The 24,604-nt window shown below is 46.1% G+C and overlaps 2 protein-coding genes across 2 annotated transcripts; both read left to right on the top strand.

The window, feature by feature from the left end:
- Window positions 1-700: 700 nt before the first annotated feature.
- On the top strand, window positions 701-3,695 carry LOC123101538 (uncharacterized). Its single transcript, XM_044522941.1, has 10 exons — window positions 701-727; window positions 892-1,028; window positions 1,513-1,598; window positions 2,039-2,155; window positions 2,237-2,364; window positions 2,450-2,725; window positions 2,829-2,950; window positions 3,060-3,101; window positions 3,214-3,282; window positions 3,382-3,695. Exons 1-10 carry the CDS (start codon window positions 701-703, stop codon window positions 3,476-3,478), a joined length of 1,101 nt encoding a protein of 366 aa, XP_044378876.1. The 3' UTR covers window positions 3,479-3,695.
- A 2,491-nt stretch (window positions 3,696-6,186) lies between these two features.
- On the top strand, window positions 6,187-7,534 carry LOC123107646 (uncharacterized). Its single transcript, XM_044529609.1, has 3 exons — window positions 6,187-6,633; window positions 6,707-7,007; window positions 7,081-7,534. The coding sequence occupies exons 1-3, from the start codon at window positions 6,512-6,514 to the stop codon at window positions 7,129-7,131; spliced, it is 474 nt and encodes a 157-aa protein (XP_044385544.1). The 5' UTR covers window positions 6,187-6,511; the 3' UTR covers window positions 7,132-7,534.
- Window positions 7,535-24,604: the final 17,070 nt, after the last annotated feature.

Here is a 24,604-nt window from a genome sequence, read left to right as displayed (position 1 = left end):
ACACATGATTTTATTCCTACTAGCTTTAGATGGTACCTCCTCAGCGAGATCGGACAGCTCGAGGGAACCCAGTCCAGGCGCGTTGAGTCAACTCAGTGAGCAAATAGTTTCAAGATTGTGTAGGAGTGTTGTGTCGCTCGCCTCATTCCATGGTTGGTGATTATACTGCTAATACTTTCTCATATTACCTTTTTTTAGCTATTCAGTTTGGGCGTTTTATTTTCTCTCTGTAGGTGATACCAAGTTAGGGGAATGCACAGGCATATGCATCGAAACCTCATGTCCGGATGCTACAAGTTTCCTCACATCGAGACTTTTGATTCCACTTACTTGGCCTACAAGGAAGATCACTGAAAATTTGACGGTAACTTTTTCTCTACTCCTTTCCTGGATTATTATGCTAATATAATGCCCCTGTAATCATTAATTTGCCTTGCGCTCATTTCAGATTGAAGTGCACCTTCCGAATGGTCGGACTGTCACTGGCTGGATAGAGCATCCTGGGAGATATGTTGATTTTTTCATCGTCAATGTCAAGGACTTGTCTGTATTTGATGCCGCGCCTGTAAGTCTTGATTGTGACATGCAGTTTGAACCTTATAGGAAGGTAGCAGCTGTATGGCGCAATTTCAGTTCAGGAGTTTTAAGGGCCAGAAGCGGAGTAGATCTTGCCTCTCTAAGCGCTCTAACTTGTGAGACAATGTTGAGCACATGCCAGATTAACAAGGTGAGCTCTTGTTGTACAGTTGAAACAAATATCTGTCTGTTGGTAACTTGGTATCAGTGGCTTTATAGCATATTCTATCATTGTATGCACTGACACATACCCTTAGTTTCAGACATGATGAATAGCATTTTCCCTCTGTAACTTCATTGTCACTTTTGTGCTAGGCTGGGATTGGAGGCCCCCTTGTTGATTTTGATGGTAATTTTGTTGGGATGAACTGCTCTCGTACCAGAATGAAAAAGACCCCCTACGTGCGAAGGGAGCACATTCTTCAATTCTTGGGGTCTCACAGGATGGTCAGGTATGTACACTTTCAGTATTCATGAACCACCCTTCTCTGTTTGGCCTGCCCATGCGTCTCTCTTACTGCATCCTGTACTACTTCTCCCTCCTTTTTTTATTTGAGTTTGTGTGTAAGGCATATCATTCTGAAAGCCAAACAGCAGCTTCTGATGTCGATGAGTTTATTCCCAAAAACGGCCCCACTAGTTTTTTTTTATACTTGTGTGCTTTTTCTCAATAATTTTAGTATGTACTGTACTAAATTAAGATTGTTATTTTAATGCTGGCACTAATATATATTTCTGCTACACTCGAACTTACATTTAAGAAGACCCGTGGGGAAATTGTTTAAGATTTTCAGAAATTTCTCTGCTGTGAAATTTCTGTAACTAATTTGCTCCCTTGTTCTGTATTTCCCTTGTTTAATAGCTCAGTTTCTGTATGGTCTTTGGCATCTTGTCTTTGTGGATTTATCACAGTGAGCTTTCTACATTGTGCTGCAGTGCTAGAGCTAAGGAAGAGATTGATGATGCTGAAGAACCGGGAATCGAAAGTGAGATGAAACAACTACTTTGCAGCATTCCAGGAGGTGAGCAAAATTATTTCATAGGATATTGACCTTATGTCCAGCATAATGCAGCCCCTGGACGCAAGAGGCGTGGCTGTGCCTTTTCGACGAGATGGGAAATCAGAATCATTTCCTCTTGCTTAGATAGTTCCTCATAGTGGGTCCTCCTTGTATAGAAGTCTAACAATCCAACAAATAACCAATCGAAGGTTTCAGCTTTAATTGGTTACATGGCCAAGCTGAAAGATATCTCCCAATTTTAGTTGATAAACAACCTAACTGGGAGATTGTCAATTTGAATTTTAAACGATTTAACTGGGTGATTATTGGGATACCGTCTGCTAACTTTGTGGACCTTGCAACTATCATACACTGTACCTGTGTTGCTGAGTAGTTCCTTATGTTTCACATGCACACTTTTAATACTTTATCAAGCAATTTTAACTTGTGTATTGTGCTAGGCAAGCGTAAGATTCATTTTCTTGAAGCAAATTTCCTCGACGATATCTGGAGTAAACTACCCAAAGGCGTTGCTTCAAAAATGTCTCGAAGTGTTGTCTCACTTGCTTCATTCAATGGTGATGGTTCTGTTGTAGTCATTACTTTTCTATGTTTTAATAAGTGGGTGATGATTAATAACTGAATGATTATCTGTGTAGGAGTTGCAAAATTCTTTGCTTGCACTGGTGTATTTATAAAGTGCAATGCATGCTCTGCAACAATTCTGACTTCAGCAAGTTTGGTTAGAGTTTCTGGTGATGCAAACAGGATTGATGATAACCTGAGGGTTGTTACTGCTATTTTTTGTTTTTTCTGTTTTTCGTTTTCCCTTTCCATTTAGGATACTGGTTAACATGACCTTATTATTGCAGATTGAAGTTTGCCTTCCAAACCAATTTCGAGTCGTAGGGATACTGAACCGTTATAATTTACATTACAACGTTGCTCTTGTTGACATCATGGGGTACTGGGGTCCTCGTGAAATAAAAATTAGCAGGCATCTAGTTACCTCATGTAAAAGGGTAATAGCTGTGGGGCGTCTTTTTACTTATCACAGTATAATGGCTGCAAAGGGCAAGTTGTTGATTGGCAAACGAAGCAAGCTCGATTGCAAAGAACTATGCGTCTCCACGTGTAAAATCACCAAGGTATATCTCGTTTGGACTTATCCAGTATCTTCAACACGGTGAAAATTTATTAGCAACGGAATTGTAACATAAGCCTTGTATGATGTTGCTTTTGTTTTGCTAGGCTGGGACACTTATTGACACTGGTGGGAATTTTCTTGGTATGAACTTTTACCATGAGGAAGAAACTCCGTTCCTGCCGAGGGATGTTATTCACTGCCTCTTGTTGAACTTAAATAAAGGATGGTATGTCTTCTTGTTTACACTTGGTATTTTCTGGCAAAATATCTACTCCCTCTGTAAACAGATGTAAGACGTTTTAGTAAAAAGAAATTGTGTGTACTTGTAGGACTAGGACTAGGGCAGGTGATACTATTGTTGAGGGTGACGAAAAGAGGTATTCTTTCTTACTCATCATGATACCATACCGTAACATACCGTACATTCTTTCAGATAAATATATGTTCAATAACTTGTATGGTCTCTGAAATGTGGTTACTCAACAACAGATGGCTGTTGGCTGGTACATGTTGGTCCCATGGAAATGCTGATACTATTGCCGAGGGTGGTGTCAACAAGTATTCTTTCTTACATTTGTTTATACCATCTAGTATACATCGGTTATTCTTCTTAAAATCTTTTCACTTGTTTGTATACTTTCTTTTTACTCATGACAGGTGGCCGTTACCCGAGCCATGTGTGCTCCCTGCTGATATACCTGAACCTACTACATTGGATTTCTACAAGCTGGTTAGGAGGCACTGTGCTTTTTAGTCCTGCTACTGCTCGTGGTAATCGATAATGTGTTCATGTTGGTTGGCTGCCTGACGTCCGCTCCAGTCTTTGTGTTGCTTGAGTTGTCCCATCTTTGTGTTGCACGATGAATGTAAATGAGTCATGTCTAAACAGTGAAGTACTACCTCCGTCCCATAATGTGAGACACTTTTGTAAGCTATGTTCTTGTGACATGGAAGAAAGTTGACACTATCTACGAACCATATGGATGAATGATAGCAGAGACCTGAATAATTTGCTACAAAAAGTTGAATCCATCAACCAAGTAAAGCAGTTTATATCACCACCTCTGTTATTTGAGCAATGCAATCTCAAATGTACCACTTCTAGTATTTTATGTGGTTGCACAAGACATCAATAACAATTAAAATGTCATAACAAAACTAAGGAAAAATGTCATAACTCCCTAAAATTACCCGAACATTTGTTTCAAAGTTAAAACAAAAAAAAGAAATCGCTGGCGAGCGCCCGGTCGGTCGCTGCGATTGCTTCATTGGGCCGGCCCAGGTGAGCGGCAGCGCGCTATTTGCCGCTACAAGCGGCAGATAGCAACGCCCCTTATTTCCTCCCCAATTTGCACGAAGGGGTTCGTCTTTCTGCGCGGGAGGGAGGGAGAGAGAGAGAGAGACGGAGGCGACTTTAGGGTTTCACTCCTGTCGCCGGCGCCCCAGGCCGCAAGCCCGGAACAGAATCGTCCGCTTCCGCCGTCGCCCCCGGCCGGAACAGAGCCTCGCCGCTCCCGCCGGCGAACCGGAGCTACAGGCGCATCCGGCGGGCCGCTCTGCACCGGAGGCCGTCGTCCCCGAGCACATTTCCGGCGGAATCGCGCGTCTCCTCCTTCAGCGGATCTCCCTCCGCCCAACCCGCAGCGCCCCGTCTCCGACGGCCTGTTCCGCATCTCGGCCGCCCTCCTGGGCCTGCAGCTTCCTCCTCCCACCTATGCATTCCGTCTGTCTGGCCGGCATCTCCTCGACAGAGTGTTCAGTGGTACGCAGCGTCCAGCCTCTTGGGGTTGTTTTTGGTGATTACTTCCATGTCCTTGCGTGTGCTTAAATCCTCCATCGTTGGAGATCGTTACCTAGTTTTTCTTTTTCACCCAGATGTGTACTGAGCAGTACAAAATCTCTCCCAACAGCGTAATGGTAGAAATGCGTTACATATTTTTTTTCTTGCATATTGTAGAATACATGTTTGCTTGTTGAAATTAAATGGATGGAGAAGGAGATCTGGGATGCATATCACACTAGGATGTTGCTAGGATTGTCTGGTCCTAATGTCCGTGCAGTTTTGGATGTGTTCTGGCAATCTTTGACTGTTGTTTTTGAGTTTGATATCTTAAACAGGTGACTGGCCTGTCAACTGTTTCGTGGGTGAATGTTCCATGAGAGATAGACTGCTGTTTCAGATTAGGACTCTATTAAAGTTGTGACTGTTTAAATAGCTGCACTTGTGTTTGTATTACTGTTGATAAGTCTATCAGCTGGTAATCTACTTCAGGATTTCAAACATAATAGCTCTTCATGTGCATCCAGCATGGGAGATGGAATACTGCATTCCCCCCCAAGTTTCTGCCAAAGTGCTGTAAGCCTGTAACATCATAAGCCAACAAGTTTTTTTTGTTTTTTTTGTTAATAGCCCACTAAGAATGCTTTCTCTTTTCATTTATTTTATGCAAAAAAGTACCCCCAAACTCACGTTGTGTAATATTGGAGGTTGTCCAACTATCATTCTATCAACTACAGCATACTGAACCAGTGGACATCACATTATAACCAGAGTTAGCTGTGGCGTGGTGGTAACCATGTACTTCGATCAGCAGGGCGATGCCGGTTTGAGTCCTCAACTGCGCATATCATTTTTTTTGTTTATTTTGCAAAACATGTACATGAAAAAAGATATACTATACCCAGGAGTCGAACTCGTGACCTATTTGCTAGCGCATGTAGACGTTTCACTGAGATACTACCACTTCTATGGTTAAATCCTATTCAATTGCTATCTAAAAAGACTTATATCTAAAAAGACTTATTTTAAAGTGTAGATTCACTCATTTTTCTCTGTATGTAGTCCATATTGAAATATCTAAAAAGACTTATATTTAGGAACGGAGGGATTATTAATCAATGTCCTCCTTTTTATCTTCTCCCTGTTTTACTATCCGTCCTGCTCTGTTTTAGCTAGTCGCAATTGTCTGCTTTTGATATTGTTTCAAACAACACGCTTTGAACAGTCACACTAATGATCTACAGCTGGGCTATCTATGTTGCTCCACATAGTCATGTTCTGCAGAATTTTAGACACGTTCTGAATTCTTCCGGTTTGATTACAGGTCTTGGTTAACACAGTACCATGGATCCCGATCCCGCCACGGACACCACTCTTGTACGTGTCCATGTCAATGTTGCACCTCTATTGTTTTTTTTGCAGTATTTGTTGAAAATTTCAGTATGGTTCATTATTTTTCAGGTTTTTGAAAAAGGTGTACTGGAAACAGTTTTCACTGGAGCTGCACCCTATGTTGTAAGTCTTAGGCCCTGTTTGGTTCGGCTGTGGATTTCTAAAAGCAGCTGTGAAAAATATACTATGGAAAAACAGCTGTGGAAAATCTGATGTGAAAAAGATGTAGGCCATTTGGCAAACCAGCTGATACAACCTTTTCAGATTTTGACCCGCAGCGGAATCAGATTTTGGAAAGCACGTCCTGGGCTGCTTCCGCTTTTGGTAGCGGATTTCTGGAATCGAATTCTGCTGGGTTCGTCCTTTGGTTCAGATTTTGCTGCGCGGCAGGGGAATCCGTCGATAAAAGCTGAACCAAACAGGGCCTTAATGTGAAGCCCGTCCGTACAGGCCTCCTTATTGGGTCAACAGAATCGCATACTTTGGTATCTGTTGACTCTTGCGCTGACCAAATTGCCCAAATCAGTTCAGTTTTATAATCAGAAGAAAGCTGCAATTGTTCAGAAGGTGGGGCAACTTCCTGGGTGCAGTATTACTATCCTGTTTACAGACCGCATGAACAACCTGCTGCCTCATGTTGAATTTGCTGATTTAGATCCTGATGACAATGTGTGTGAGAAGGTGGTGTCTCTTTTCCCCTATATGGATGGAATTAGTATGTTCAACGGACATGTTGTGTAAGTTTTTTCCTACCTTCAAATGCACCCTTTGGACTGTCTTCACCTTACAACTAACTCATAGCCTTTTCAGGTTAAATAATTGCACTTCCATGGGTAGGCAGGGAACTATTCAGCCAGGATCCGCAGACTTGTTCACGTTTACTTGCACAAACGCAGTCCTATTTGACATAGCAAGAAACGATGATGAAGCAAAATTGGAAGCAGAACATCTTCAAAAGATTGCTGGCGCTGCTGTGTTCAACTTAAAGGGCGAGGTTGTTGGCATACTAAGTTCGAATGCTAGAGGTTATGATGTGAAACTGGCCAAGAAGTCATCTTACTTTAAAGAGCACTTTGATAAACTGGGAGGCAAACAAGTGAAGTGGCTGAAGGTAATGCCCAGCAAAACTATGTATTCAATATAATATTATTGTTCTAATCGTACTGACTTAATTTGAATTTCAGGGGCAGGGGAAGCGCTCTAATTCAGAGATCCTGAGGGAGCCTAATATCTGAAGACGCTTGATGCTTTTTGGGTAATTCTCGTAGTTGTATTTACATCCTAATTTTTTTTTGGTGACCACCGTGATAGTCATAATACTCCTCCATTCCTGGTTGGTGGTAGTGTTTGTGAGACATGATCAACTAGATGGTGAGGTATCTGTACCTAAGTAGCTATGGAAAGAGCAACTAGTCGGCTATATCGTGGCCAGCGGTGACTTCCTCAGTAGCAGGATCCATACCCTAGAATAGGGTGATGAAGCATGGGTGGAGGCATTCAAATGTCAAGCTTTCTGGATAACAGCGACGATCTGAACGATTCACCTATATTGAGAATTTTTGGTGCACATAAAGGACCATGGTGATTTCTGTGGTTTTAATTTTAGCAAGTGAGATAACCTTGTCAAGCAAATGATACTAACAGGGACTACTTGATGTTGATGTCTCAAAACAATATGGTTCTGGTTATGTGATCTCAAAGCTGAACATCTGCTTCTTTGTATAAAATTTCTGGTTGCGGAAGATTGTTTACCAGTGCGTTGCTTGAGAAGGCTGAAAAGGGCGCTCGGCTGCTTGTTCAATTGTTTAAGAAACTAGTGTTTACAAGATCAGCAATTCGTAAGTATTGAATACAAAAACCATTTATGGTTGAATTTGATGTTACTCCCTGGATCTTTGAATACTAAAAATATAAAATCTTTTATATGAGTATAAAACAGGATCTTTGGAGATAAGGTCCATCGCTGTAATGGCAGCACGTCAGTCAATTTGGTCTACTCGACTGAATTGCTACCCTTTTCCAACTTTCCCACTTTGAGCATCTGATTTCAGCATCAGTGACCTACATTCCTAGAAGGTCGTACTTCTAATTTGTAAAATGCAGTTACCATTTTATTATAGACCTACTTTTCTGGCAGCCTATATTTTGGTGTGGCACTCTGAAAGTTTGTGAGCGACCAATATCTTATCTTGTTATTGGATAAGATTGTGCAGAATCTCATGTTGTTCTGACCACTTTTGAGCCAGGCTCTTGTGATTTGTGCGTTGTCTGAATCTCAGTCAGTTGACAGAAATACTGTCCATCCATAGCTTCATTATTTGTCTGAATCTTACCTTTGGTCCTTGCGTGGCAATCATTGTGAAATGTCAAGATGATTCAGTTTTCTGGTCAACTTTAGTTAGCAGCTGCTCCTGGTTCTGTAAATATTTTGGGATATTTTCTTTTGTTTTTGTAAGTATTGGTTTTCTGAAAGTTTTGTTTTTTCACACATGAAGTGTTGTGAGTTTTCTGAAAGCTCCTTTTAGGAAAGTTTTGGGTGTTGGTTTTCATTCTGATTTTCTGAAGCACCTTTGAATGAACAACTGGTGCATGGGTGATGTGGTTGTGCACCTGGCTGGAGTTTTGCACCCCTATTGTGAGATTTGAGGTGGTATGTCTGAGATTCTGATGTTGGGAAGATGTGTTCTATCTTTGTACTGCTCAGCTGATGGCGTGTCCATTTTTAGTACCGTAGTTAACCAAACATACACATGTTGCTATTGGAGATGCTTTTAGAGTGGAAACAGGCCGAGAGTGGACATGCTTATTGTAATGAATGCATGCTGATAGAGAGAAAATGGCATGGATAGTTTGCTTTAGCTTCATTCGGCACATTTGAAGCTAGTTCAGCTTCACCAAATGAATCACAATCTATATTAGCATCATCTTTTATCACTGGAAGATTGGCAAAACACCAACTTAAGATAGACTCATCATGAGTAGCCAAAATTTGTGCCTCTGCACAAGAGATGAACAGAAATAAGTTAAGTATAATGTTGATTTTGCTAAACAACAGTTTTAAGGTTGCTAAAAGGTTACAACCCTGTCATGGTATTAAAAGCAGTCTACTACAAAACTTATTACAATATTATGAAGGAAGATCCCAAGTTTGAATCATCAGAAAGGACATCAACAAAACGCAATGGACTGCTAAGCACAGAACCCCATGCATGCAATGCATTGTTCAAGACAACATTTGGAAGAAAACAAAATTTTGTTATCGATTCCCATGATAAGAGCATCTCTATTAGATCTCGCAAACCGGGCCATCCCGTAAAATAACCATTGGTTTATGGGACGGAGACTAATTTGTCGGCCGGAACAGATCTTGTATATTCGTTCATCCCGGATTTTTTAGGGATCCTCCAAACCGCGGCCCATTTTCCTCCGTATCTACGGGATTTGAGCTCTTTTTTACGGGGACCTGCAAAGAATAGAAACGGCCGGCGGGAGGGAAGTTTCAGCTCCCGCCACGGTCTTCCCCGAGCGCGACCTCACCGGAATGCCTTGACGCCAGCGACCATCGGACCATAGTTGCCGCCCCGCGAGCTGCAGCCACTGCTCGAGCCGCGAGGTGCGGCCGCGAGCTAGCTAGTTGCCGCCGCCGCTAGCTAGCTGCTGCTGCCTGCCCCTCGTGGCCGTGGCACCCAAGTTCCCGCAAGAGGCCGCCATGCTACCGCTGTCACAACATAGCGCGTTGTTCATGGCCGCCGAGCCCGTTCGCCCAAGCGCGGAGGGGATGTGGCGAGGAAGATGAACCCAATTGTAATTTAGCGGGCGTTTTTGGGGGATTTATGCAATATTACCGGGACCATGAAATATTTTTACGGGATCTGTTCTGTCGGAGTGAAAGTCATAACGAAAAAATGTTTTGCGGTATCCTGTAAACCAATTTTTGCGGGACGGTGTATACCGATCTGCTAGAGATGCTCTAAGAGAGCTAAAGAAGTACCTCCAGTACTAAGGGTTGCCCTAGCTTGATCAGAGTTTGCACTACTAGAGTTACATACTTCACTATCCTTTCTGACATGTCTCCTGATATTTCTCGCAAAAAAATGTCTCTCTCCTAATATGAAGCATATGCATAGATTCTAAGCAAGTTGCATGCTCTTCGGTAAAGTGGCGACTTCAACAAGAAAAACCTTCAGATTCACACAATTGTAACAACTAGAGACTGTCTATACCACACATCAGTTGCTAACTCAACTAGATGACCCCTTGCGCCGATGGCGCAAGGGGCGAGAGTAAGGCAAGTATTTAGATAGTGAACATAAATATATTTAGGGGTAGATTGGAACACATGGATTATTCATGATACACAGTGTTCTAAGAAGCTTACGATAGAATATTTACAATGCTATTAGGAAGGAAGGTAGACAGTGAGAGGTACATCTTATAGGCATTATGAAGTGATGAACATTAGTCAGTGTGATTGGTGGATCATCGGCGCTGGAAACTTGTTCAGGCAATTGGTCATAGTGGTTGTGGTTGAATGTTTTCATTGTTCATAGCAGAAATTTCTTCAGCATCATCATCCAAGTTGTTGGAGTTCATACTCTGATTGTGTGGTTGTATCAATGAGACGATCAGCAACATATCTTACTTGCGACAAAATATGATTCAGATCATTGTCTTTGGATGTTGATCCAGGTGTGAAGCTGTTATCAACTATACGAATGTTTTTGATTTGTCCTCCAACAACAACTTTTTTCCTTCACTAATCCTAGATTGGCCATTCTGGATAGTCTTCCAAGGGCTTGTAACTCCTTTCTCCTCCCGTTTCCTTATTTTATTTTCCTCTGCTTCTGACTGGGTGTTTTTCGTCCATGATGAACCGTCGCTTCCCTGCTTACTATCTCGACTTCAGTACTGTTTGTAATTCAAAAGTTACCTCTATCACTCGAACTCCTGCTCTTTTCTTCACTAAAGCTTCTCTTATACTCCCTCCGTTCCTAAATACTTGTTTTTCTAGAGATTTCAACAAGTGACGACATACGAAGCAAAATGAGTGTACATATATATGTAGGTAAATTATGTGGGGCACCTAGGTGCTTGGGCACCTAGGTCCCAATATAGCAAGTCATATTTGGACATAGTGACCTTCTAAATTTTGTTTGCATGCACTACAACTATCAACGGTCAATAATTGCTTTCCAAAAAATTAATATACTATTGGTTTCCTAATATAATTCCTTTCCAAATAAAAATGATACGTATGTACACTCTTATTTTTTAAGGTATCGGATATGACAAAATATGTAATGTTAGCCCAAATGTTTGTATGTATATTAAGGATATTCTTATTCATTTTTCTAAAATTTAAGTTTTCAAGGTATCTAGTATCTTTAACTTAAGGCCGGGTCACATTTTTACTGCTTATATTTCTATACAAATTACGGTGACCAAATAATATAAACTACGATCCTAATTACTTTTTTACTTGTAAGAATATATGATACCCACGCATGATTTTTCCCTACATACATATACCCACGCAAGAAAATATATTGCGGACTCCGGGTATATACATACACAAAAATCAAATGGATACGTACTAAATATTCTAGGTATATATATACAAAAAGTATAATGTGTTACATACTAAATATTCTAGGTATATACCTACTAAAAAATTCTAATGAGTGTGTATCAAGTAAACGAATCCGTACATACCTAATCTAATTGGTACGAACTAAATATTCTGGGTATATACATAGAAAAAATCTATTTATGTACCTACTAAATATTCTAGGTATAAACATAGATAAAAATCTAATGCGTACGTACTAAATATTCTGGGTATGATACTCACGCATGATTTTCTCCCTACGTACATATACCCATGAAAGAAAATATATTGCGTAATTTGGGTATATACATACACAAAAATCTAATTGAAAGGTACTAAATATTCTAGATGTATACATACACAAAAAATATAATGTGTTACATACTAAATATTCTAAGTGTATACATACACAAAAAATATAATGCATTACATACTAAATATTCTAGGTATATGCCTAAAAATCTAATGAGTGTGTACCAAATAAACGAATCCGTACAGACCTAAGCTAATTGGTATGTAATAAATATTCTGGACATTTAGATAGATAAAAATCTAATGCGTACGTACCAAATATTATGGGTATATACATATAAAAATCTAACGGGTACATACTAAATAAATGAATTCATACATACCTAGTTCGTACATGTATGAAATAAATATCTGTATACCTAATGTTTAGTTTTTTTTCTTCTAAAGTTATGTTACCATGCATGGCGTGTTTAATGACATCCATTAAATGATACACGTCATAATTGTTTCCGAATTGGCAGTTATTAATGGATTGACCAGTTACCTTATATACCTATCACAATAGCACGCATCTAAATGCAATCAAATGGTGGAAAAGCAAGGAGCCTGGGCACCTAGGTGTCCCAAACGGTCGTTCTATATATATTCGTATGTGATAGTCTATTTGAAATATCTAAAAAGACAAATATTTAGGAACGAAGGGAGTAGATGACTGCCCGCAACTCTGGCCCAAATTGCCTCCCTCCTTCCCTTTTTGTCATGGATGGGCATGCTCTCTGTGTCTGCCCAATGATGCCACAATCATAGCAAAAGTCCAAAAGATGTTCTTATTTGAAATAAATAATCTTCCTCTCTTTCTCCCCTTTATTTTTTTCCTCCGCATCAGCACCTGTCAACTCCTCGTACATGTCCTCTTGTTCTTCCTCGTCATTTTCAATTTCTAAAGTAATAAATCTTGTTATTCCCCGTATCTTAATTCTCATAAATTCGCCCATCACAGTTCCATCATGATCAAGGTCAATGTCAAGTACTTCTGCAATATTCTTCCCAATCAATTCTCCTGTTTGGGAACTCATCATGCTCATGGAAATACCATAAACTCTGACCCAGATTGGAATAAAATTAAATTCATAGTCATCAATTGTTTTACTGGACACACATTTTTCAATCATATCAGATCCTTGTTGAAACTCCACGGCCCACTATCCAGAGCTTTCTTCTTGCTACTCTCATCATGGAAAGTGGATAGAAAGTGATTTCTAACAAGATCTTTGCACTCAAGCAGAGTAAAAGGGCACCATAAATTTTCTAAAGTTCTACCCACATACTCTCCTTTTGTTGGCCTCTACGACAAAAGCTTACCGACAGCCTGAAGCTTGCCAACCGTCGGGGAGCAGTCCTGCCTTCTATCGATTTTGACACTCCTTTTTTTACCGAAAAAGCTTCCGCCTCGCTTTATATATAAAGCAATGATCGACCACAAACAAAAAAAAACAAATGCAGGCCATCACAACACACGCATACAGCCAAGGCTGGATACATAGACGCTGAGTGCAGCAACACTATCCTTAGTACTACAAGAGCAACCGGGGTACTCAACCGTAAACACGCCACCACGAAGAGATTAAGTCGCATATGACGAACCGTGTGCTCCAAGGCGGCGCCTTCAAGAAGGTTACAACACCACAGCGCCGCCACCGCCCGATCCGAGGATTAGAGTTTCTCCTGGAACAACACGACGGGCAATGAGAGCCGCGACGACGTCTTCAAGAAGGAAACGAGCTTCGCTGCCGCCGGTCCGTCTGGAGATAGATCAGGTTTTGACCCCGGCCAACACTCACCACCCCGGATGCCAAACCCCGACGACCACGCCGCCCACACGGGCAACACCTAACCACGGGCTCTGCCCATGAGCACCACGGAACCACCACCAAGGCCGTCGCCCTGGCATCCAAGACCTCGACACCACCTCACTCGAGACCCACCGATACCCCAACCAAAGATACGAGCGGAAAGGAACCGCCTTTCGCACCCCTTGGCTGCCCCCAACGCTGAAACTGTCCTCCATCGACCCATCATGCGGCACCAGGCGCGAGATGAGCTCGGTCCCGCAGCCGGGCACGAGACGAGCACGGTCCTGCTGCTGGGCGCGAGACGAGATCGGTCCTGCTGTCGGGCACGAGACGAGCTCGGTCTTGCCGCCGAGCGCGAGACAAGCGATAGACCGTAGTCGGGGGAGGGCCAAACCTTCAACGAAGGTAGCAACCAGACGACAAGGAGAGGGACCGAAGGTGGAAACGGACCGCCCACACACGAGCCGACGCCCCAGCCGGCCTGCTGAGCTGTCGTGATGCCGACACGGCGAAGCCACCTCACCGCCGCCGCCCACAGCCGGAGCCGCCGCCACTTGAGGCCGGAGCCCCAAACCCGCGCCGCCTGGCGGAAAACAGATCCGGCCAGCACACATCACCGCCACCGCCACCATGCCCCCGTGCGCCGCCGGCTGGCCCTTGCCGCCTGCTGGCCGCCGGCCAGAGCACCACCCGATACAGATCTGGCCAGGCACGCCCCACCACGCCCTCGAAGTACAGCTACCTGCACCACCAACCCAGGACGCCACCGCGGTGCCGCCCTGGCCGCCGCCACGCCACGTCGTCTTGCAGAACCGCGCGCCTCCGCGCCGAGTTGCCGTCCCAGTCCCACGCCGGCCCACCCGAGGAAGGGGAAGATGCCCCGCCGCCGAGACTAGAGGCGAGAGGCTTTTATTTGGGGATTTGATTTTTGGGATGGATTTGCTTCTGTTCTTGGTCTGTTAACTGGTTTTGGGCAACCAAATCTCGAGCCGCAACTGTGGATTGGGTTGGAAGATGGTGGGGGACTGATCTAGGATCTGTCAATCGCTCCCAGCAAATGAGAAAACAAGTGTGGATCTAGAAATTCGATGGATTTGGATCACGCTTTAGGCGGCAATGTTGCCGAAACAGTGGCAGAGAAATAGCTGTCACGAGCGGACGGACTAAGTACAAGCAGTTTGATAAATCATGATAGTGCAAATCCATCCATTGGTAAGGGATCATACTGCCTAATTCTCGTTGCACCTTCTTTCTACCGGGGTACAAAGTGAGCGACGAGCTCTCCTCCGACGCTAGGCCGAACCACCGGGGAGAGCGAGGGGCGGAGGAGATTGGCGTGGGTGGTCAGGGCAAGGTGCAAGCCTTCCTCGGTGAGATCCGATCCAACAAAGGCGTCTATGGTATCTTGGGGCATCTCCAAAGCGGACAGGCAAATCACCCGAATCCGGACCGCCGAAGCTATCTAACGTGGGGGTGTAGTAGTCTGCGAGGCGATCCGAACGTGTTTTCTTTTGCAAACCGGAGACAAACAGAGGGCCATCCTCCTCACTTTTTCTTCTTCCTTCCTTCTCTCTTGCCTTCGCCGCCGCTGCACCAACCCTGCCGCCACGTCACACCCCTGCCGGAACTCTACGTCTCTGTCACCTCCAGCACTCCAGCAGGGCTCCACCCCGCTTCTATACTTGCCGTTCAACCCTCCGACCGCCCCGCCAGGTACCGTCCGCTGCTATACTCACCATGTCCGGCAACTGTTCGATCAGTTGCTGGAGCTAAAAAAAGTTTCCCCTTCTTTCTAGCAATGGATTCCCATTTGGAGTACATATACGAGCACTACGTTGAGCCGTCCGGCGGTTCGTTGGACGAGGAGGAGTACTCTGATGAGACGGCGATGACGCAGACGGTCCGTGAAGACACGGAACATGCAGAGGAGCATGTTCTCAACTTCAAGGGCTCGATCAAGAGTCATTGACTGCTCAACTGCAACAAGGCGCGCGGCCATTTGACACTGATGGTTGACTACTTTGCCCGGTGCACTCCTTGCTAACCTCTTTCGCCAGCGTTTCCGGATGCGCAAGGCTGTCTTCGATCGTTTGTACCATGGTGTCCGGTCCTATGATCATCAAAGGGGAAAACAATGTTGGAATGTAATATTTGAACTTTTTAAAATTTGCACTACTGCTTCATGCGGCTATTTGAACGTCTGTACACTTTGTATGCGGCTATTTGATCATGCGGACTTTAAAAGAAATGAGGAAGGAACGTCCGTACACTTTGTATGCGGCTATTTGATCGTGCAGACTTTAAAAGAAATGAGGAAGGAATGTCCGTACACTTTATATGCGGCTATTTGATCATGCGGACTTTAAAAAATAATGAGAAAGGCCAGATGTATGCGGCTACAGTTGGATGGTGGCCTCCTACATCCGTGTCTGCAGACTAGTCCCCTTGTCCGCGGACGGCCCCTTGTCCGCGGACGGGTGCTGGAGGAAATTTACGGGTTGCCGTTGGAGATACCCTTATAAGTATAGTTCCGTCTGTTCCATCTTTTACAAAAAATAACTTCTATAAGGTGAACAAAATGACAAGATGAATTGTTAAACATACAACACAAATTCAATGACTAAATGTGGACCTGCCCTTGTGATAGCGTGAAGTGGAGGGCACTTTAACAGGTTGTTTCTTGCAGTAGTAGTACAGATGAAGTGACCACTATGAATAACCCTCAGGCCTTGTTTGGTAGAAGTGGATTGGGAAGGCTTAGGGAGTGAATCCCTTCCTTCCACCCAATCCTCTCAAATCCCCTTGAAACCTCCAAACCTCTACAGCCACAATCCTCTCCGTATGGAAAACTTGTTTGATAGGCAAGGATTATCGTATTCAAATAAGATAGTGCAAACATGTAAAAATGCAATCTTTACAAGATAGACAATATCTTATCACAATCCACTGAACCATCTCTCTCACTGGACAGTCATGAAAACTAAACTATGTATGTATGGCACCAAGCAAGCTGTCCTAAAAATCACAATCCACCGAGCTCAACTCATGACTGAGAGTGGAAGATTGAAAATAACAAGAGAAACATCATCATACGGTACAGAGCAACAGTTGAGTGAGGTGGTTTTCAGATGTTTTTCATGCACGCACCTAAACAACAACCACCACCATTGGTCCAGAGCACACCCTACCAATCAGGATGGATGGGTTACTCGTACATAATCTGCTAGCTCAACACCAACAGCTAGCAAGTAGGGATTCCAACAAGTAGACACAACAACGAAGCCGCCGACTAGACGAGTTCAGTTTGGCACCAAGCCACGCAGGAGGTGTCAAAGTACTGCTGCTCCTGTGATGGACGCAGCAAACTGTCACAAGAACTCCTGCTGCGAACTGCTACAGAACGCAGTGAACCTCGGGAGGAAGAAGGCATCCGGCCGTGGCCCTAGGGTTTCCAGAGGGGGTGAAGCGGTGGAGGAGAGAAGAGGAATCTCCTCGGGAAGAACCGGCGGAGGGGGACGTCGACGCTCTGGCGGCGGCGGCGAGGCACCTGCTCTCAGTGGCGACGGCGGGGTGTTGAAGATCCAGCGGCTGGGCGACGCTCTGTCTCGCGCGTCTCGCCCGTCCCGTTCCGCCCGGGTGCCCTCGAGGCTCGCCAACCGCGTGGATAGGAGGGGAACGAAGGGGATCGAAGGGATTGGGCTGCGCAAACCCCGTGAAACAAATGGGCCGACGAGGATTAGCGAGGTTTCTGGCCCCGCGGGGTTAATCCTCTATAAACCCTGTCGATCCACTTGTATCAAACGAGGCCTCAAGTTATAAGATTCCTCTCCCATCTTGTAGCTGTAATCGTTTAATACAAGTTTCACCTACATGCAATAAAATCATTTAATCGTTTATTACAAGTTTAACCAAATCTCTGAGCAATGGTTCGACGGTTCTACACAAGCTCAAGTTGAGCTAAAAACCTGGCTTTCAGAAGCAACAACAGGACACCAAGAGGAGAAAGGCCAGCAATAACAATTAGTTTATCTCTGACAGCGCTTACAGTGACGTTTCACCCTTTCACAGCATAAACAAAGTGACATTCACTCAGATTTAGCGATTGAGCAACTTTGTTAAATACTTTCCTCAGTAGCTGGTCTCCGTCAGTACCCAGACAACATGCATAGAAAAATATAAAAGGATCCGTGTTATGGCCGGTTTAGCTAGGCCACCGGTCAATCTTAGCCCACAAGTTATTTTAAATTAATTCTTATGCAAGTTATTTTAGGTTAATTCTTCTTCAAGTTATCTAGGTTATAAATATAGGCTGTAAGACTTTTTTTGAAATTAAGCAATAAGAAGATTATTATCTCTATTGCCCGGCTTCCAGAGGAGCCGGAACCCTAGCCGCCTTTAACTCTAGGCCCCGCCGCCATCTCCCTCCTCTCCCGCGACGGCGCCCAACCGCCGGCGCGGCCGCTCACGCCTCACCCAGCTCCCTCCTTCCCTTACTGCTTACGCCCCAGGCCTGATAGGGTACATGTTCCTACCAATTTGGTAACCAGAGACCAAGTTCCGATCATGTCGCTGCCACCACCACCGCCGGCGCTTTCCAGCGGCTCCACCGCACCGATGACGACGGCGCCGTCCCTCACCGCGCCGATGCTGCCGGTGCCACCCCTCACCGCGCCGACGACGTCCGCAGCCGGGTCAACCGCGCTGGCGGCCCCCCTCTCCACCGCAACCCCGGCCGCGCCGTCCTCCATGATTCCTCCTGCGCCACCGCCGTCCGCCGTCTTCACCCCGGAGCAAACCATGGCCACCCTGCGGGACCTCGTCACCGTCGTCCAGAGCCTCCACCTGCAGCAGCCGCAGTACGCGGCCGGGCCCTACATGCCCCTGCCGACGGCAGCGGCTGCCGCCTACGGCCACACGCCGTGGCCGGCCCAGGGCGTCTCCCCGTACGGCGCCCCTCTGATGCTGCCGCTCCAGGCGGCTCCACCGGGCGGCCATCCGGCTGCCGCGGCGCCCCTCTGGCCCCTAGCGCCGACGCCGTCTTCGGGCCCCTGGCCGCTCTAGCAGATGCCGCAGGCGGCGGCCACCGGACAGCTGCAACCGTTCTCCGCGCCGACTTGCACCGGGCAGCCCCTACTGCCGTTCCAGGTGGGACACCTCAGCGGGGTCACGCCGGCCGCGGCCCCTCTGTGGTACTTGCCGCCACCCCCCCCCCCCCCCCCCCCCGCGGCCACCGACGCCCCCGCCCACCCCCCGCCACCAACGCTACAACCACCGGCACCGCCCCTGCCTAGCTCGGGGGCACCCTCGCCGACCGGCCTCCCGATTCATCAGGTCCGGTTCCCGTCCTCCCCGTCGCCACTTCCAACGTGGGCGGCTGGGCCTTCGTCTTCGCCAGTCTACACCACGGCCCCCGAACAGCCGACTCCGTTCCTGCAGTTTGGGGGGCCATCTGGTTCCGCCGGTCCCTACCAGGAGTACTCCGACCAGGCGCCACCCGCCTCGCTGCTCCGCACCTCCGAGCCAGCTCGACACGACGCTCCGACCCAGACACCGCCGCGGTTTGCCAAGATCGAGTTTGCCACCTATGACGGCACGGAGGACCCCCCTCAACTGGCTCAACCAATGCGATCAGTTCTTTCGCGGGCAGCACACCCTCGCATCGGAGCATACCTGGCTCGCCTCGTACCACCTCCGCGGCGCGACACATACCTGGTATTACGCCCTCGAGCAGGACGAGGGCGCCATGCCCCCTTGGGAGCCCTTCCGCGAGCTCTGCCTCCTTCGCTTTGGGCCTCCGATTCACAGGAGCAGCGTGGTGGAGCTCGGCCGCCTTTCCTTCACCTCCATGGTGCAGGACTACGCCGACCGTTTCCAGGCCCTGGCATGCCATGTGTCGGGTGTAACGGCGCAGCAGCGGGCCGACCTCTTTGTCGATGGACTTCCGGATCACATCCGCGTGGACGTGGAGCTTCGGGGACCCCCGGATCTCCAGTCGGCCATGTACTACGCCCGCACGTTCGAGCGTCGCGCGATGGCCATCCAGCAGGAATCACCGTCTCGGACCGCCGGGTTGCTACCCGGGCCGGATTTCGCACAGGGTCGGCCTGCGCAGGCTTCTGCGACACCCCTCGTCGCGACCGTGGCGCGGCCGTTCCGCCGGCTCACATCAGCCAAGCTACTCGAGCGTCGTCGCCAAGGGTTATGCTTCAACTGTGACGAGCCCTACACGCCCGGCCATGCCTGCCCGCGACTCTTCTACCTGGAGGTTGCAGACTACATTCCGGAGGACACCGTCGCCGCCGACCTGGCCGCCCCAGCCGTCGAGAAGGTGTTTGACGCTGGTTGATCGCCTCCAGGAGTTCCGCAAGCGCTTCCCCACCTTACAACTCGAGGATGAGCTGTCTGTGCAGGCGGGGAGAAGTGTTATGGCCGGTTTAGCTAGGCCCACGGGGCAATCTTAGCCCACAAGTTATCTTAGGTTAATTCTTATGCAAGTTATGTTAGGTTAATTCTTCTCCAAGTTATCTAGGTTATAAATATAGGCTGTAAGACTCTTTTTGGAATTAAGCAATAAGAAGATTATTATCTCTATTGCCCGGCTCCCAGAGGAGCCGGAACCCTAGCCGCCTTTAACCCTAGCCGTCGCCGCCATCTCCCTCCTCTCCCACGACGGCGCCCAACCGCCGTCGCGGCCGCTCATCGCCTCACCCAGCTCCCTCCTTCCCTTACTGCTTACGCCCCAGGCCTGGTAGGGTACTAGTTCCTACCAATCCGACTGCACACAAATTATTTATATCTACTTTTCTAGTTTTGTGCAAGTTGCATACATACACTACTATAAAAGTGGTACTTCGATAGGGGATTGCCAAGCGCCAGGGATGATTGTGGTAGAGCTAAAAAATGCTTGATTTAGTTCAAGTCTTGACCTCCTCTTACTTGGAGCCCTCTTCCTTTGAGTCTTCTTCCCCTCTTTTTTCATCCGACTATATCACAAAGTCCTTTGCAGCATTTAATTTCCGATAAAAGTCATCCATAGACTGCATAGATTAAAAATTAATGTATAATTAATGATTGGCTAATGTTGACAATTTGACACAATTTAGCTAGGAACAATCTCTCAATCTCACCTTTGTTCCTGGAAAGAAGTCCAAAAGCAATTTCCTTAAGTGATTGACCTGGACACATTGTAGACTGTCTTCATGATCAAATACTATGCCAACAAGCTTGCAATCTTCATCGAATACAAGAGCTCCAGAATAATATCGAAGATCAGCCTTAGCACCCAATAGAAAGTGAAGTCCATCGGCAAAGCTGATTGAAAACCCGTACTAGTATGTAACCAATATAATTTATAGACAAAAAAACAAGGTTAGAAGACATACTTCACGATTCCTTTAGTAACTGTTGGAGTTCCGAATCTGAAATCAAATAGGTAGAGTCTGCCCCCTAGTAGCATTCTGGACAAATACTACAGGCTGATAGGCATTTGGAGCGGTATTATAAGAAAAGGCAGCCAATGATATATAACTTCCAAAAATATCAATGCGATGTGATTCCAAAACCGCGCTGGACAACTTTACGATTTCTGAACCATTCAAGAACCTTAGCTCAAAAGATGGGATTTTCAAACGCCACATGATACCACATTCAAAGAGAATGCAATAGTTTCCTTGTTCAATCTCAAGGATGATACCGGGCACAAGAGATTCGTATTTACCGTTGTAATACGATATCTCTGCCATTGATTTGGTAATCTGATGATCACACATATCTTGATGGGCAAATTTAGAGCTAGGCATACTAAGAAAATATGCATGAAAAGTAGAACACGATTTATCCAGTTAGACAACTTCTAAGAATCTGCATCATTTTCAAAGTAATAATGCAGAGAAAGTCGAGACAAACCATCATGATGTTGGGGATCGTTGCAGAAATTTAAAATTTTCTACGCATCACCAAGATCAATCTATGGAGAAACTAGCAACGAGAGTGAGAGGGGGGTGCATCTTCATACCCTTGAAGATCGCGACACGGAAGCGTTACAAGAACACGGATGAGGGAGTCATACTCGTGGCGATTCAGCTCACGGTTGATTCTGATCAAAGCGCCGAAAAACGGCGCCTCCGCGTTCAACACACGTGCAGCCCGATGACGTCTCCCACGCCTTGATCCAGCAAGGAGAGAGTGAGAGGTTGGGGAAGACTCCGTCCAGCAGCAGCACGACGGCGTGGTGGTGTTGGAGAAGCGTGGTACTCCGGCAGGGCTTCGCCAAGCGTCGCGGGAGGAGGAGGAAGAGGAGGTGTTGGGGAGGGGGAGGGTTGCGCCTTGGATGTGGTGCGGCTGCCCTCCCACCTCCCCTCTATTTATAGGGGCAAGGGAGAGGGGGGCCGGCCCCCTCCAAATGGATCTAGAGGGGGGGCGGCGGCCAAGGGGGGAAGGCTTGACCCTCCCAAGCCAAGGGGGGGCCCTTTAGGGTTCCCCCAAACCCTAGACGCATGGGCCCTAGGGGGTTTGGCGCCCAGCCCACCTAGGGGCTGGTTCCCCCTCCATATTTAGCCCATAGGGCCCTCCGGGGCAAGTGGACCCTCCCGATGGACCCCCGGAACCCTTTCGGTGGTCCCGGTACAATACCGATAAACCCCCGAACACTTCCGGCGACCGAATAAGGACTTCCCATATATAAATCTTTGTCTCCGGACCATTCCGGAACTCCTCGTTATGTCCGGGATCTCTTCCGGGACTCCGAACAACATTCGGTAACCACGTACAAACCTTCCCTACAATCCTAGCGTCATCGAAAACCTTAAGTGTGTAGACCCTACGGGTTCGGGAATCATGCAGACATGACCGAGACATCTCTCCGGCCAATAACCAATAGTGGGATCTGGATACCCATGTTGGCTCCCACATGTTTCACGATGATCTCATCGGATGAACCACGATGTCAAGGATTCAATCAATCCGTATACGATTCCCTTTGTCTACCGGTATAGCACTTGCCCGAGATTCGATCGTTGTTATACCGGTACCTTGTTCAATCTCGTTACGGCAAGTCTCTTTACTTGTTCCGTAACACATCATTCCGTGACCAACCCCTTAGTCACATTGAGCTCAGTACGATGATGTCCTACCGAGTGGGCCCACAGATACCTCTCCGTCATACAGAGTGACAAATCCCAGTCTCGATTCGTGCCAACCCAACAGACACTTACGGAGATACCCGTAGTGCAACTTTATAGCCACCCAGTTACGTTGTGACATTTAGCACACCCAAAGCATTCCTATAGTATCCGGGAGTTGCACAATCTCATGGTCTAAGGAAAAGATACTTGACATTAGAAAAGCTTTAGTAGACGAACTACACGATCTTGTGCTATGCTTAGGATTGGGTCTTGTCCATCACATCATTCTCCTAATGATGTGATCCCGTTATCAATGACATCCAATGTCCATGGTCAGGAAACCGAAACCATCTATTGATCAACGAGCTAGTCAACTAGAGGATCACTAGGGATATGTTGTGGTCTATGTATTCACACATGTATTACGATTTCCGGATAACACAATTATAGCATGAACAATAGGCAATTATCATGAACAAGGAAATATAATAATAACCATTTTATTATTGCCGCTAGGGCATATTACCAATAGTCTCCCACTTGCACTAGAGTCAATAATCTAGTTACATTGTGATGAATCGAACACCCATAGAGTTCTGGTGTTTGATCATGTTTTGCTCGAGGAAGAGGTTTAGTCAACGGATCTGTGACATTCAGGTCCGTATGCACTTTACAAATATCTATGTCTTCATTTTGAACATTTTCACGAATGGAGTTGAAGCGACGCTTGATATGCCTGGTCTTCTTGTGAAATCTGGGCTCCTTGGCAAGGGCAATAGCTCCAGTGTTGTCACAGAAGAGAGTTATCGGGCCCGCCGCATTGGTAATAACTCCTAAGTCAGTAATGAACTCCTTCATCCAGATTGCTTCATGTGCTGCCTCCGAGGCCGCCATGTACTCCGCTTCACATGTAGATCCCGCCACGACGCTTTGCTTACAACTGCATCAGCTGACTGCCCCACCATTCAAAATATACACGTATCTGGTTTGTGACTTGGAGTCATCCAGATATGTGTCGAAGCTAGCATCGACGTAACCCTTTACGACGAGCTCTTCGTCACCTCCATAAACGAGAAACATATCCTTAGTCCTTTTCAAGTACTTCAGGATATTCTTGACCGCTGTCTAGTGTTACATGCCGGGATTACTTTGGTACCTTCCTACCAAACTTACGACAAGGTTTACATCAGGTCTGGTACACAGCAAGTCATACATAATAGACCCTATGGCCGAGGCATAGGGGATGACACTCATCTTTTCTCTATCTTCTACCGTGATCGGGCATTGAGCCGTGCTCAATCTCACACCTTGCAATGCAGGCAAGAACCCCTTCTTGGACTGATCCATATTGAACTTCTTCAATATCTTGTCAAGGTACGTGCTTTGTGAAAGACCAATGAGGCATCTCGATCTATCTCTATAGATCTTGATGCCTAATATGTAAGCAGATTCTCCAAGGTCCTTCATTGAAAAATACTTATTCAAGTAGGCCTTTATGCTTTCCAAGAATTCTATATCATTTCCCATCAATAGTATGTCATCCACATATAATATGAGAAATGCTACAGAGCTCCCACTCACTTTCTTGTAAACACAGGCTTCTCCATAAGTCTGCGTAAACCCAAACGCTTTGGTCATCTCATCAAATTGAATGTTCCAACTCCAAGATGCTTGCACCAGCCCATAGATTGAGCGTTGGAGCTTGCACACCTTGTCAGCATTCTTAGGATCGACAAAACCTTATGGCTGCATCATATACAGTTCTTCCTAAAGGAAACCATTAAGGAATGCCGTTTTGACATCCATTTGCCATATCTCATAATCATAGAATGCGGTAATTGCTAACATGATTCGGACGAACTTCAGCTTCGCT

This window comes from Triticum aestivum, chromosome 5A, assembly GCF_018294505.1.
Source record: "Triticum aestivum cultivar Chinese Spring chromosome 5A, IWGSC CS RefSeq v2.1, whole genome shotgun sequence".
In the NCBI taxonomy this organism is placed as follows: Eukaryota; Viridiplantae; Streptophyta; class Magnoliopsida; order Poales; family Poaceae; genus Triticum; species Triticum aestivum.
Note: the sequence above shows the minus strand (reverse complement) of the source record. Positions and strands in the feature narration are given on the sequence as shown.